Source organism: Eschrichtius robustus, chromosome X (assembly GCF_028021215.1).
Source record: "Eschrichtius robustus isolate mEscRob2 chromosome X, mEscRob2.pri, whole genome shotgun sequence".
Classification (NCBI taxonomy): Eukaryota; Metazoa; Chordata; class Mammalia; order Artiodactyla; family Eschrichtiidae; genus Eschrichtius; species Eschrichtius robustus.
Genome location: NC_090845.1, coordinates 105,028,428 through 105,040,967, shown reverse-complemented (window position 1 = coordinate 105,040,967; position 12,540 = coordinate 105,028,428). Strand labels below are relative to the sequence as shown.

The 12,540-nt window shown below is 43.9% G+C and overlaps 1 protein-coding gene across 2 annotated transcripts in view; it reads right to left on the bottom strand.

The window, feature by feature from the left end:
• Positions 1–1,694: 1,694 nt before the first annotated feature.
• Positions 1,695–12,540, bottom strand: part of LONRF3 (LON peptidase N-terminal domain and ring finger 3) — a 32,468-nt gene continuing 21,622 nt past the window's right edge. For both annotated transcript variants that reach the window (XM_068533491.1, XM_068533492.1), the window contains 6 exons: positions 11,936–12,050; positions 9,619–9,740; positions 7,317–7,475; positions 6,547–6,709; positions 5,386–5,535; positions 1,695–2,267 (listed from right to left, as the gene is read on the bottom strand). In XM_068533491.1, the coding sequence (XP_068389592.1) occupies positions 2,112–2,267; positions 5,386–5,535; positions 6,547–6,709; positions 7,317–7,475; positions 9,619–9,740; positions 11,936–12,050 (865 nt within the window). In that variant the 3' untranslated portion in view covers positions 1,695–2,111. The remainder of the gene's footprint in view (positions 2,268–5,385; positions 5,536–6,546; positions 6,710–7,316; positions 7,476–9,618; positions 9,741–11,935; positions 12,051–12,540) is intronic.

Below are 12,540 nucleotides of genomic sequence, written 5' to 3'. Positions count from 1 at the left end.
GAATGACTCCTATGTGCTAGGCACTATGCTAAGTGATGTATATATTATATTATCTCATGTAATGTTATAAGAACCCTACATGCAGTATTTATCCCCACCACTTGCTAGTTGACAAACTGGTGCTCAGAAAAAGTGAAATCACAAAAGTAACACATCTAGCAATCCAAGACACTTATGACCCTTTTCTTTGTTGCATTTACACTAGATAGTAGGAAATTACTGTCCTAGGACTGTGCTATGACCACAAGGCTGGGCACCAGGTGGGAGAGGGAGCCTTTCATTTCCTCCTACCTGAGCCTTGTAGAGTTTGCTTAGGCAGTAACCACGCCTATGCTTCCATTCTTTACCAGCCCAGTTGGGCTCCAAACATCAAACCTGGTAACATAATGTTCTGACAACACGGTGTTCATTAAGAAAGTGCAGAAAAGGTTATTTGGTTTCTGCGTACATGAATCTCTTTTTTGTTGCCTGGATCATCTCATTCTCCCTTTTCTGTTTCTGGCCACATGTGGTGATGGAAGAAGTCAGACTGATTACTCGAGGCATTAACCTCTAGCGGGAACAGAGTGGATGGGCTGCGTGTGAGTCTCGCACTGCAGCTGTCCAGAGTCACATGGCGGGAGGATAATTTGCGTGATGGTAGGAACAACACGATTCACTTCTTCGCTGTCCTAATCATTTCACTCCGTCATTATAACACTCCTGTTTTCAGGTTGTCCTGGCACTAAAGAAATCAAACTGGCACTAAGCAAGCTAAACAAGACCTCACTCTTACCCCCTTACCACTATTCTTGCCCTGTATTGAAATCTTTGGCTCATCTCAGTGAGGAGGAAAGACCGTGTTTAGATAAAATCATGGATTAATTGCTTCCTTTGAAAAGATTTAAAAACCAAAAAGATAGTTTGAGGGTTTCTTAAAGGGTTCTACCCTCTTTCCTGGCTTCTTTACACTTTTAATAATGAACCGTCCTTCATCAAGCGTTTGCACACATGCTTGCCAGGCCCTGATCCTCAGAACCCTAAGAAGAGGTGGGGTATGGAGGCTAGCTGGGCATGGCTGTGACGTACCAGACTGAAAACCATTACCTCTGAAGGGTTAAATATTATCCTGCCTAAAAGTCCCATTACTAACTGCACTGGGGAGAAATTAAGATATAATTAGATTGCTGAAATAAATGCCTGTAAGAGATTGTAATAAAAGACACTCCTCTTATTCATCTCTTGATTCCAGAAAAATAATTCCTTCAGCCTGGCTCTGTATGACACATAGAAAATGGATTACTTTTATTGTACCCTGGCTTATTCCACAACCTATGCCAAATCCCTTAAGTATTTTATATTGTTGGATTCAAATTGAAAGCAAAATAGAATCTGTAAGGATAGATGATCTTGGCATGATTCTGAACTTCCTTTTAAGCATCCAATTGGATAGATACAAAAATGGTTCAAGAACTGGGACCAAATGTAGCAAAAACTGTTAAAGCAAAAATTGTACATTTCTAGTATTGTTACTTCCCCCTAGGTACATGGTAAACCACATCAATAAATAAAGCAGTATTTTTCAGTAATGCACACTTAAATAGTTACAAACATACATGTAGAAAAAAAAGATACGGTAGTGCAAAAAATAAATTATTAAAACAGAAGGAAGTATGAACATTATTTTACACAATGCTATATAAAATATGAACCATTTGGAATGACACCTCAAAAGTCAGTGAAATAATGCAGCAATATGATTAGTAACTGGGCATCACATTTCAACCACACAGTCATTCATCTATGAAAGACAGAAAATTAAAGCAAAACCACTTTAAACTTTGAGAAACTTTTATGTCAAAATCAAAAAAAATTTTTTTTCTTCTGGGCTCTTAAACAACCTCTGCTGTGCATGTAGTTGTGCAGCATGTCAAGAAGCATCTTAAGAAAGAAAGTTTCAAACAGATCACATTCTTTTGGTCTTCCTACTTAATTTCTTTCTGATCAATAGCAGGACAATGCCTCTGTTTGATACTTCCTTCTAAGATGTTATTGCAATTAGGTATATTTACAAGACGACTCCCCCACGGTGGTGAGGGGAGCATGGGAGCTCCTTTTCAGCAATCCACTCACTAGTTTTGGTTTCGGGATATAAAGGCCAGGACTCGCCGAATACCGTTCAGTCTATCCTTTAGGGACCTCATTGCTAGGAACGGGAGCTGAGCTCGGCTTTCCAATGGAAGAACCGCTAATGTCCACCAGCACCAGGCCGGGCCATTGGGGTTGATCTGCAAGAGAAATGCAATGGGTTCGTCTTATTCCTGCGGAAGTGATCCTAGCCTGTAGGCTTCCAAAGTTGCCAGGAAACACCCCAGGTGGAACTGCTTCTGTGTGTGGCAGGGATTGCTAATTACCCCCATCTCTATTTCCCTTTATCTTAGCTGGGCATACAGCCACCCAGGGGGTGGGGGTGGGAAGGCTACATTTGTCAGCCTCCCTTGCAGCTAGGTGAGGCCATAAGACAAAGTCCTGGCTAAGGAGATGTAAAGGGCAGTGATAAGTGTAACTTCTGGGCCATGCTCTGAGAAAGGCGCATGCGCCCTCACTTTCCTCTTTCTCTCCCCTTCCCCTAGCTAGAAGCCAGACATGCTGATGATCAGACTTCTTCAATCAGGAGGATGAGGGCAACACTCAAAGGATGGTAGAGCTTTGTCAGGAAGGAGCCTGGGTCTGAATGATCTCACGGAACAGGGCTGCCCTAGCCCTCCATCTCTACGACTTACACTCTCTATCTAGTTTAAGCTACAGTTATTTTTGGTAGTGGTTAAAGCAAACACATCAATTTCCTAAAAAATACACCATACCTTCTAGCCAGTGTGATTTTACAAGCTGAACTATCTACTACAGTCGGCCCTCCATATCCATGGATTCAACCAACTATGGATCGAAATTGGTTGGTTGAATCTGTAGACGCGAAACCTGTAGATGCAGAGGGCTGATTGTACTCATTGCACCACATAATTTTATAGAAGGGATTTTGGTATCCATGGGGCCTCCTAGAACCAATCCCCCATGGATACCGAGAGACAACTACTCAGCCTCTTCCACCTCTTAGATTCTGTTTAGGCCCTTTGGCCTGATGCATAGAGCATCTGGGTCTTCAGTTCTCATGACCCCTTAGGCTGTGCATGTCTCTTACCTCCATTTCCCTGTTTCTGGCTGAAGGCAACAGAGTCCACATATGCCAGGTCACTAAACGGGGCCACGGCTAGCTTCTCCCCTAAAACCAGAGCCTATGGTTCACAGCCCCAAAGCACAGCAATCCCACTTTGCAAAAATTCCAGTTGGAAAACGCAGTCACATAGAATTATATTCCATCCCAGGTTTCCTCTAATAAAGAGCTTTCCTATCCTACAGTGATCCTGCACCAAAATTCTGTTTGTCGGCAGCGTCCCAGGTACACATTGTAGACCTTGGTGACTTATTTCCTACTAAGCCCCAAATGAGCTTTCTGCCCACACCCCTCAGAAGGTTGGCTTTAGGACTGCAGAGAACCACATTCTACACGCGGGATTGTTTGCTTCCAAACTGGTCACCTGATTCTCCCCCAACCATCACTGCCTCTTTGCTTCTCTGTGTCTCTAGCTCCATTTGGATTCTTTTTGTCCCTCGCTGCAGTCTGTAACGTGTTATCCCTCCTAGGATGAGTTCTGAATGTTAGATTGACATATCCTGAGCTGTATTTCCCAGGATCATTAACAAAGATGTTTAAGCTGATGTTAATACATGTGGTGGTTCCTAAGAAACCTCCTGCGGAGGCTTAGAACATTCTTATTAATGGGACCACTGGGGCTACAGCATTGACTGGATCAAACTGGATGGGTTTTATTTTTTCTGCTGCTGCACTGCCAAAGCAACAGTCCTAATAAGAAATGAAATGAAACCCAAGATTTCGGCTTTCTGTGTCCCTGAGCCCTTAAGAATCACACAGTGGCACCTGCGTTTTCTCTTGTGGAAGATACTGTTACCATTGCTGATCGCTATCTTCTGCCTGACTAGGGGAGAATGCTTTCCAGAAGGTGAAGGGGAACATTCAACTTGATCATGAGCTTTCTCAGAGCTCTGCTGTAGTCCTGAGTCACAGTGGCCCAGAGCCAGGAGCTGGATCATCCGGAAGCAATGGCCTTTCTCCCTCCAACATTCACGATGCCTTTGAACGGGGGCGGGGAAAGGAGCCACCTTTGTGGCCCGGAGAAAACAAGACACTGCAGCGCATTAGGGAACAGACTGGTGTTTTATAGCCTCAAAACGCAAGAGGAAGAAGGGACTTTAGACACCTCCTCGTCTACCTCCCTCATTTCAGAGATGGGCGAACAAGTCAGAAAGGGGAAGGGACTTACCCGAGGTCACACAGCTAGAGAGGTAAGTAGGACCAGTTTTTTGGCATGGAAGTCAGAATATACATATTCTATTTTACTATTGTGATAAAGTCAGGAATGAGTGCAGGGAAAGAATCAAGGAAGTTATGGAGGCGATTACGTAGGAACCAGGTCAGAATGTGGAAAGGTGATGGTGGGAAAATATTTGACTAGGGTATCTCCAGCCTTGTCCTAGAGAGAGGATTCCCTGATTTATACCAGGCAAGCAAAGCTTGGTGAAACTTAACTATCTCCACTTTCCTGGAAAGCTTCAGATCTGCAGCTTGATCTCTCAAATGGACCTGTCCCTCCAGGAAGTAGACTGATCCAGTAGAATCTAATGAACTCTTTTCTAGTACAACTCAGCCAAGGGTAAATTTAAGGATTGGGTCAGTTGTCTCAGGAAAACTTGTTCATCCCTGATGAGGACAATGGCAAGGGTCTAGACCTGCAGGGCTAAGCACGGAGGGACCTGGGGGTGAAAGGTTTCCGTGATCCTGCAGTTGGAATCCTGTAAGGTGGCTGGCCCTAGCTCCTCACTCCTTGTTCCTGCAGCAATCAGGGGGAGAGTTATGAAGCCTCCAGGAAGTGGCAGCCTTTGGTCTCAGCTCCCTAGGTACCCTTCTCTTAAGCCTGGCCTTTTGTGAATCTTGTCACCCTAACACATCATCATGGTGGGAATCTGGACTCACATTAAAGGTTCTTCTGTTGATGGTGCCTGTGTTCCCATCCTCTCACTTAACTAATCTCTTAAAGCCTATCTTGGATCCAGGTTCCTACTGCTTTACTTTAGTTACTCCAATTCTGATTTGGGGTCCTTTTGTTCTTACCCATGATGCCTACTGCCCAGCCAAACAAGACCAATTTGGATCCATCTTCCTCTCTACACTAAATGTGCTGGATGGAAACCACACACGTATCTAATCACAAACCCTAGGCGCTCTCATCTGGTGGGGGCGACTGATTACAAAGAGACATTTTTAGATACCTGGGGATCAGCGTCTTTCTCTGGCATTGGACCAAAATGATTGAGTATCCGATTCTTCAGAGATGATTTGAGCGAATGAAACCATGATGACGCTTGCTCATAGACACAGTTATGTAATCCCATGAGCTCAGCACAATCCTCTCCTTGAACCTGAAAGTATCAAAGTGGAAGTGAAGCATTCTGTGCCTTCTCCATCATGCCTAGAGCCCCTTTGACACCTGCCTATTTGAGCATCCATCCCGTCACCCTACGGGAAGACTCGCCCTTCTGGCTTTCTCCTGTGTAGTGTGTGAAAGGCTCCTCAGCCAGATGATGGACTGTGTGTAAATATTGCTGAGCGTGGAGGACAGAGAAAGGTTCAGCTGGGTAAATGAGCTGAAACAGCCAGACATATAGAAAACCAGTGACACTAACTGGCCTGAGTGGAGGCGTGCTGTTAAACGAGGTTGTGCTTGTTCACGCCTCTCTCCTTTTCATTTTTTACAGCTGCTTTCCCACTGCTCCCTGGGAAGAGAGGGAGCAGTGGCTGTGTCTCCGTATGTAACTTTATCTTCCAAGTCAAATACGTTTATTCGTTGAGCAAGTGTTTATTAATCTTGTACTATGTAGTGAATGTAAATATAAACACTTATGGGATTATTTACCTCTTCTTCTACCCGTTAGTTCAGAAAACCAAGGATTAACTGGACATGTCATCTTTCTGTGTTATGGGATGATGGATTATTGGGAAGGGCTCTTGGCCAGGTTGCACATTTAAAAATAGACATGTGTATGTGAATCTACAATTATCTCAAAAGAAAAAGGTTTAAAATATAAATAAATCAAAAAATAAAATACATATGTATAGATCCAGCTCCAGATCTTGGTATCCCTGGCAGAGACCTAACTCCTGTGCTAAATGGGCCCCAGGGTTGGTCTGGCTTGGCACCTCTTATGCGTGAATATAGATCAGCAACTAAGCAGGGAAAGCCCAGACAAGGGGCGCGCTCACTGCCATTCCACAATCGAACAGGAACCTGGCAGCATTCGGTGTGGCAGCAGCGAATCAGTGAGAAATCCCAAGGCCCCCATCCATGCCCAGAAATCCTTTTGCAATCATCTTGGTCTGCCAAGCTTCAGGGCTAGCTTGGCTTCAGGATTCTTGGCACTGGCCACCCTCACCTTTTGGTCTTCAATGTATTCGATGTCAGCTGTGTTGTAACCATCCCGCTGGCCCTGATGGAGGACCTTGAAGCGCCTCTTGCCTATGCTGTCGACCACTGAGCGGCCATCAGCAAAGAACTGAACATTTCTGATCTCTAGGATGCAGCCATATTCCGCAAACCTGTTTATTGGGAATGGACCCAAGCAAGTAAATTCTTGATGAGCTGTTTCCCTGGCCTGCGCACCTCCCCCCATTTCTATAACCCCATGTTGTGTCCTGAGGGACTTCTGCCTTCTTCCCTGTCCCAGGGTCTATAGCTGCAATAACACCACAGGCAGTGCCTGTGTGAGAAAAAATTTTAATGTGTAACTGCTACCATTTATTGTACTGTGCTCAGTACTTTACGTGCATTATTAACTCACCAATCCTCCCAACAAACCCAACGAGGTAGGCACTATTATTGTACCCACTTTACAGATAAGGAAACTGAGTCACCGGAGGTTCAGTAACTTGCCCAAAGTCAAACTTGCTCCAAGGATGGAGCCGGAATATGAACCCAGGCAGTTTGACTCCAGGGACCACACTCTTATAAAACACGTTTTAGAGTATATACCACCTGTTTAACAAAAGGTTGATCCTGGGGTTCCTTTAAACGGGCAGCCTCTCACACTGTAAACTAGGGGCCAGAGGGACCCTGATCCTTACAAATGCTCCTGGGAGGGCCCCAAAGTAAAACAAAAAACCCTTTCCACCCAACCTCCCTTTACTTGCATAGCTCCTCACTTACCTTTTGACAGGATCTCCAAGGCACATGCCAAACTGTCGTGTGCCTGTCTCAATGCATCTACGAATCATCAGACGGTAACAAGGCTCAAAGATGTGCAGGGGACAAGGAACCGTGGGATATGCCATGGTACACACGAAAATAGGCACGTTCTTATTTAAGCTGTCAGGAAGAGCAAATGACATGAATCTCACAGCATTGAAGCAGAACACAGAAAGGTTGGTCAAATTTCACCATGTGGTTCCCCTGCAGGAAGGCAAGGAGACATCAAGTTGAGGCTGATAACAAATACTAAAATGCATCTGGTGCTGTGGGCTGAATCCCATTATCTGGTGCACAGGTTAGCCTAAGGGCTACGATTAAAATTGACATTCTACGCATTCTAATTTGGGTAATGAAGTTCTCTAGTACCGTAACGTTGTCGGTGATAGTTATACCTCATATTTTTCTTTCTTTCTTTCATGCTCTCCACTCTAAACAATCTCTCCAGGTGTCTTGCTGGCAGTATGGGGAAGGGGGGTAAAAGTGGACCCAGCTCTCCAGAGGAATGGTGGGAAAATCTCTGCAAGATGCCCGTGAGCATCTCACATATTTGCAAAGCCCCCAGAGGATCTGCATGGCAGGCCCAGCTGGGAGGAGGAGGGAGCAGTGGAGAGGCAAGAGTAATCTAGCCCAGTGATGCTCAAACGCTCCTGTGCATCAGAATCACTGGAGGCCCGTAAACGCAGACAACAGGCCACTGCACCCCCCCAGACACACTGGTGCAGCAGCTCTGAACTCGACACCTACGAGTCTGCCTCTCAACATGTGCCCACGAAGACGCAGACACATGGCCTGATGGGGAACCACCAACCGGGCCAGCTCCTCCTGGATCACTGTTCCTTTTATTTGTCTAGTAAATCCAGTACAGGGACATCTGAACATAAACTTACCAATAGATATAAGATCATTTGCCCAAATCTCAAAAGGATTAAATTTAGGATTCCTTTAAAGAGAAATCCACCTAGTATATTCCAGTGTTTGTTAATCAGACATTAAATGATATTTGAGAAGAGGGCCCAGAGAGACTCAAGGTGAACTTAAGAATCAGAAATAAAGATAAAGATGCCTTGAGTAGATCTGTTAATGAGCAAAGAACGATTTCATTTCTGGCTCCCCAGCACAGTGTGTTATTCAAAGTGAGAGGCACAAATAAACTGGTGGCAGTTTAGAAATGTTCTCTACAGGGTGAGCATAAAACCAGAACAGCTTTTGCCATCGGGAACTTTGCCCCCAGAATGCTGTGAGAATTCCACCAGGGATGGGGAGATGGGGGGTCAGCAGTATGAGAGACAGAAATTAGTGATTTCCTCCTGCTTTTTCTGCTAAGTGAGTTGTTCTTCCAGCCAGGCAAAGAGCTTGGAGCCTTACTTCTTTCTCCACCCCTACTCTCTACTTCTCACAATACCTGTGATGGAAGAGGAAGCGTAATAACAAGCAGCATTCTTACTATTGCTTTTATTAAGTGCTTACTATGCACTAGCTCATTTGATCTTCGTAACAAGTCCATGAGGCAAGGACTATTATTATCCCCAAGTTACAGATGAGGAGACTGAGGCCCAGAGAGGTTAAGTGACTTGCCTAGGGTCATGAAGTATACTCACTTTGTGGCAAAACTGCATCATAAGCCCAGGTCTGGCTGATATCAAAGTTCTTAACCTCGTAGAACCTCCTTATGTACCTGAAAACCGTCTTCTGGATACAGCTGACCCTTGAACAACACGGGGGTTAGGGGCGCCAACCCTCTGCCCAGTTGAAAATCAGCATATAACTTAGAGTCGCCCTCGGTATCCAAAGCTCCTCTGTATCCGCGGTTCTGCATTCATGGATTCAACCAACCACAGATCAGGTAGTGTAGGACTATAGTATTTACTACTGAAAAAAATCCACGTATAAGTGGAACCGCACAGTTCAAATCCATGTTGTTTAAGGGTCAACTGCACTTCATTAAGCCCCCCTGATTAAATTGTTCCAATAATTTCGTATCCGTGATACCCAGTTACTAGTGCCAATATGTGACCTGGTCAGTGGTTCGGCTTAGGTTTCTTCAGTGGGTGCTGGTAAATAACAACTGGCTTTCTGGGGATGGAGCGGGTAAGCCCTTGTTACAGCATTTTCCAATTTCTGTGGTGTAAATACTCTCACTGTGGCCAATTTCAAGCTACCAACATGGTATCACTAAATGAGGAGTTAGGAGGGAATGTGCACTTTCAGTTCTATGACCTGGTATGAGTAAAACTGAAAACAGCAATGTGCATATGCATACTTAGAAAGTTCTTCCATTTCCTCTTCATAAAGCCTCCTTCGTTCCTTGAGTTCTTCTGGAAGGAATTTAGCTATTAGCTCTTCCATTATGACATTTTTACTGTATTTTCTTGATGCCAAGCACTATACGGGGAACAAGGCAATTAGATATTATGCAGTCATCAGAAAAACACACAGCACTTCTGATGTAATCAGTACAACAGTTAAATGACCCACATACTGGAGTAATTTAGACCCACACATTGGCAGCTGATACTATCATAATGTATATATTCTCTGGAGTTAGAGTTTAGCTTAAAAAAAAACCACATGCAATGAATTACTTTTAAAATTAGAAAAATTATTTTAAAAAGGGAAAAAGACCTGCAATGGAGTATTAAAAATGCCATAGCTTTCCTAAGACACTGAAATTGATTGAGATCATGTTCTTGTCAAAAAAGGGAGAAAATCCTTTCCTTTCCTTTTTCTGATTACTGTGTTTATAAGCTCCCAGAAATGGTCTCCATCTGGGATATGCTGAAAGTCCGTGGTCAAAAGGTTCAGGGAACTAAAAAGCAATTTTCAATTATTGATCCTTTCCTGCTGTGCCCCACTCCCAACCCCACCCCAATGCTTGGGATTCAGGATATTTCAAGCCTATATAATATACATATTTTTTTCTCCTCTAACTTTAGTTTTAAAAAGAAAAGCTGTACTGGTGATTTCATTTGCCTATTTTTTTTTATTATACCGTCTAGGTATCACTGGATTTATGTTATAAACCTTGATTTCATAACCTAACTCGGGCTCAGTTGTCAATTGTCACTATTACTCTCCTCCCAAACACCCCGAGTCCGTGCATATCCAGGGATCTGTAAGGAGTGGGTGTTTTGTGTGAACCAGACAATGGGAACGAAAACATCTGCAGAGAACTGCTGGCTATGGAAACTACCCACACAGACCCAGCAGGGGGAGCTCCTGAGTATAAAACGGCAGGCTTCAGACATTTTTTCCTTTCCCAGTACGGGCTACGTCTGTCTATTCCGCAGTGAACATGATCGGAATAAGATATTTCTCTCTCTGGATAATGGTGCAAGTGTGACCCTGTGTGAAGACACAGAGATAGATGGGAATATCTTCTAGCCCCTAAGTCCAGGACCTCACAGCCTCTGCCTCCACGATGCTTTCTCAGCCACTGCCATTGCCTGGCTGCAGGAAAATGGGCTGCTTTGCCCAGTCCCAGCCTTTGGGGAAAAGCAATGACTCAGGAGGTAGCCTCTCCAAGAAGGAGGTGACTCCTCCGCTGATGCTAAAACAAAAAGCCAAGAAAGGTACATACTAAAATTTTAACGGTAGATTTTCCTTCTTTCTGTTAATCTGAATGTTGTAGTGTTACCACAACACAAATGTATTATTGAAGTATAAGGACCATGGGCTTCTCACCTACAATCAGGACAGCAAATACCACCTCTTCACCTAGGCCAGATATGACACTGACCCTCCCCCCAGCCCAATACACACCCTCAGGGCTATCCTGGGTGATTATTTCACTCCCTTCCCTTAATTTAAATGTTGGGGTGTTGGGAAAGCTTGACACATGACTTCTCTGGATCTACATTCACCTAGAGATAGTCTTGCATCATCTCCAACCTCTCCTCAGGGATGACAGGGGTCAAGGGACATTTATACTGATTGTAAAATATGGCACACAAGTCCCTGGGGTGGGGGGACAAGATGGATTCCCAGATCTGCTTGTGCTACAGAAAATTACAGCAAGTCCATTTGAAAGACAAAGGTGGCAGTTTGTGTGATTCATTTTAGAGAATCTGGAAGCCCCAGAGATTTTTCAGCAGACAAATGTCTGCTAATAAGTACAGCCGCAGCTGAGGAGTGGGGCAAGGACCACAATGAAGGTCTGTGAGGTTTTCCTGGAGACCTGGGAGTGATCTCTTCAAACCACAGAATAAACATTGATGATAAGGGGACATCGGAGCTCATCTAGTCCAAGCCCAGGGAGGGCAGAAGATTCACCCAACATGACAGTGAATCAGGTGCCATGATGGGATTAGAACAAGGATCCATGTTTATCATCATTTTGATACTTTTGTTTCCAACACAAATTAATTTCACTGCTGACAGTTCATAAAAAGCTAGATGTTGCCTCATTTCCCTGGAGGACTTTGTGGAGATGGGAGGGGTGGCTCTAAGACAGGAGAAATAAATGGTCTGAGGGGGTGTTTTGCTCTAGCACAGTGCAGTGGCTTGGGATCCAATAGGATGCTGTATTCGTACCCAATTCCAAATAAGCTAACCCAATCAAGAAAGAAAGAACGTTTTACCTGTGAAAGACCATCTTTGCACAGTGGACACTTCGCATTGTGATCTAGGCATCTTTCAAGGCATTTTAAGCAAAAGGTGTGTCCACAAGGTGTTGTGACTGGCTCATAGAATAATCTGAAATTTAGGAATCAGAATGCAAGAAAACTGCAATCAGACCAAACAGGAAAGACAGAGCTATTCAGTGTTCAGGTTTTATAGTATTATTTGGGAAATTCTATGTGCGGGGGTAGGAGGGGGTTCTTTTTCCTTTTTTTTAGAAAAAAAACCCTGCTGTTGTTGCACTTCAGAAAAGCATTTGCTTTTTATTTCTGAGCTGGATTTAAATGCATTAAATTATGCATTTATTAAAGTTTAGGACATAGCTAGATCATTTTGTAACATTAGTTCTAGTCAGTCTCTTCCAGGGCATCCACATTTTTTTCCCTGTCAGGTCCTAGAAAAATGAAGACGAATGCCCAGAGTGTCTTGAATAGATTCCATTCTAAAATACTTAGTCAACCTGTTCACCTGAATATACGTAAACACATAGATAAACAAACACACGCTCCCAGATTTAAGCACTCTATATCATACTACAGTGGAAAAAGACTAGGCTTATTTGCTA